Genomic DNA, 1,525 nt, shown 5'->3' with positions numbered 1-1,525 from the left:
CCTGCTCGCTCTGGACACACCTGTTGCCGCCCCGTAGTGCCCCGGCAACATGACCGGTGACCGATCCACGCCACCGCCGTGCTTCACTTGATCCTGGATGCCGGGTCGTTTGTAGCTGGCTGCGGCCACCCCGGACCCAGTCTGCCGGAGGTCTGTCTTAGACCGATCCTGGCGGAGCCGTGCTCTCTCACGTTCTTCTGGGTCCTCAATATTCCACCATGGCTTTTCACGGTCTTTGGAGAACCTTCTACCCCAGTACTCGTCAACTTCAGCATCGAGTTTCGCTCTTTCTTCATCAGTGTACTTCTTTATGCCAGACGACACCCATGCGTCCGGACGTTTACGCTCGGGAGGTTTATATTCGGTCTGTGCCCTGAACTGTCCTGCCGTCGGTGTGGTCTGGGCGCTTGAAGGTCTTGCCGCAGCCGACTCCTTCTGAGGAGGCCTTGGCGTATCGGCGGAGTCATTGGCCGGTTGTGTACTCTTCATAGACGCCGGTCTGGTCTGGACTCCTTTGGGCTCCTCTGTACGTCTTGCTGACAGGGCAGTTGTCCCCACCACGGGAGTTTCCCGCTTAACAGCCGTAACCTGAATCGGTATCGATTGCGGAATTTTCGTGGGTGGGTGCGCGGTCTGCTTGCCTGCTGTCTGCATGTCTGCTCGTTTTGCTGACAGTGAAGTTGTCCCCATCACTGGGGTTTTCCGCCGAACAGCCGTAACTTGAATCGGTTGCGGAATTTTCGTGGGTGGGTGCGCGGCTTGCTTATCTTCTGTCTGCATGTCTGGTCGTTTTGCTGACAGGGTTTTCCGCTTAACATCCGAATCTTTAATCGGTTGCGGAATTTTCGTGGGTGGGTGCGCGGCTTGCTTGTCTTCTGTCTGCATGTCGGTGCGTTTTGCTGACAGTGCAGTTGTGCCCATCACTGGAACTTTCCGCTGGACATCCGTTTCTTTTATCGGTTGCGGAATTTTCGTCGGAGGGTGCGCGGCTTGTTTGACAGACGTCTTGTCTGTTGACCTTACCTCGGTCCGTTTTGCGGACAGTGCAGTTGTCCACATTATGGGATCTTTCCGCTTAACAGCAGTATCTTTGGTCGGTTGCGGAATTTTCGTGGGCATCAATTTTGCTGTTTGGTCTCCGGTTTGTCCAGCTTTCGGCGCTTTTGCTCCTTTCTGTGTGCTCTTTGCCCCGGCATCTTTAGATGCAGTAGAAGGCTTCTTAGCATCATTGGGCGGTGTGGCCTTTGTCTTGGGACTATCCCTTTCATTGTCGTCGCCAACAAGGGCTTCCCAAACTTTCTGGGAGTACTCTTTTTGAGTCTTCTCCCTTTTGCCTCCCTTCACAGTGCCCTTCTGTGTTTGAGCTGCAGGCTCAGCCGAGCCCTTTACTGACTGCTTGTCAGCTTTTGCAGCTGTGGATTCAGGCGGACTTGTACCATCCGTTGTCCGCGTGTCCACGTTTTCCGGCGGAGGTCGACCCTGGCGTGCGGACGACTGTGCCGCTCCTGACACCGACACCGACACC

At 55.3% G+C, this 1,525-nt stretch overlaps 1 protein-coding gene across 1 annotated transcript in view; it reads right to left on the bottom strand.

The window, feature by feature from the left end:
* The window catches only part of LOC109466523, a 12,590-nt gene that overhangs the window by 1,952 nt on the left and 9,113 nt on the right, over nucleotides 1-1,525 (bottom strand). Inside the window, 2 exon segments of the mRNA XM_019764247.1 lie at nucleotides 6-774; nucleotides 865-1,502. Coding sequence (XP_019619806.1) covers nucleotides 6-774; nucleotides 865-1,502 — 1,407 coding nt within the window.

Source organism: Branchiostoma belcheri, unplaced genomic scaffold (assembly GCF_001625305.1).
Source record: "Branchiostoma belcheri isolate BF01 breed outbred unplaced genomic scaffold, Haploidv18h27 scaffold169, whole genome shotgun sequence".
Taxonomy (NCBI): Eukaryota; Metazoa; Chordata; class Leptocardii; order Amphioxiformes; family Branchiostomatidae; genus Branchiostoma; species Branchiostoma belcheri.
Note: the sequence above shows the minus strand (reverse complement) of the source record. Positions and strands in the feature narration are given on the sequence as shown.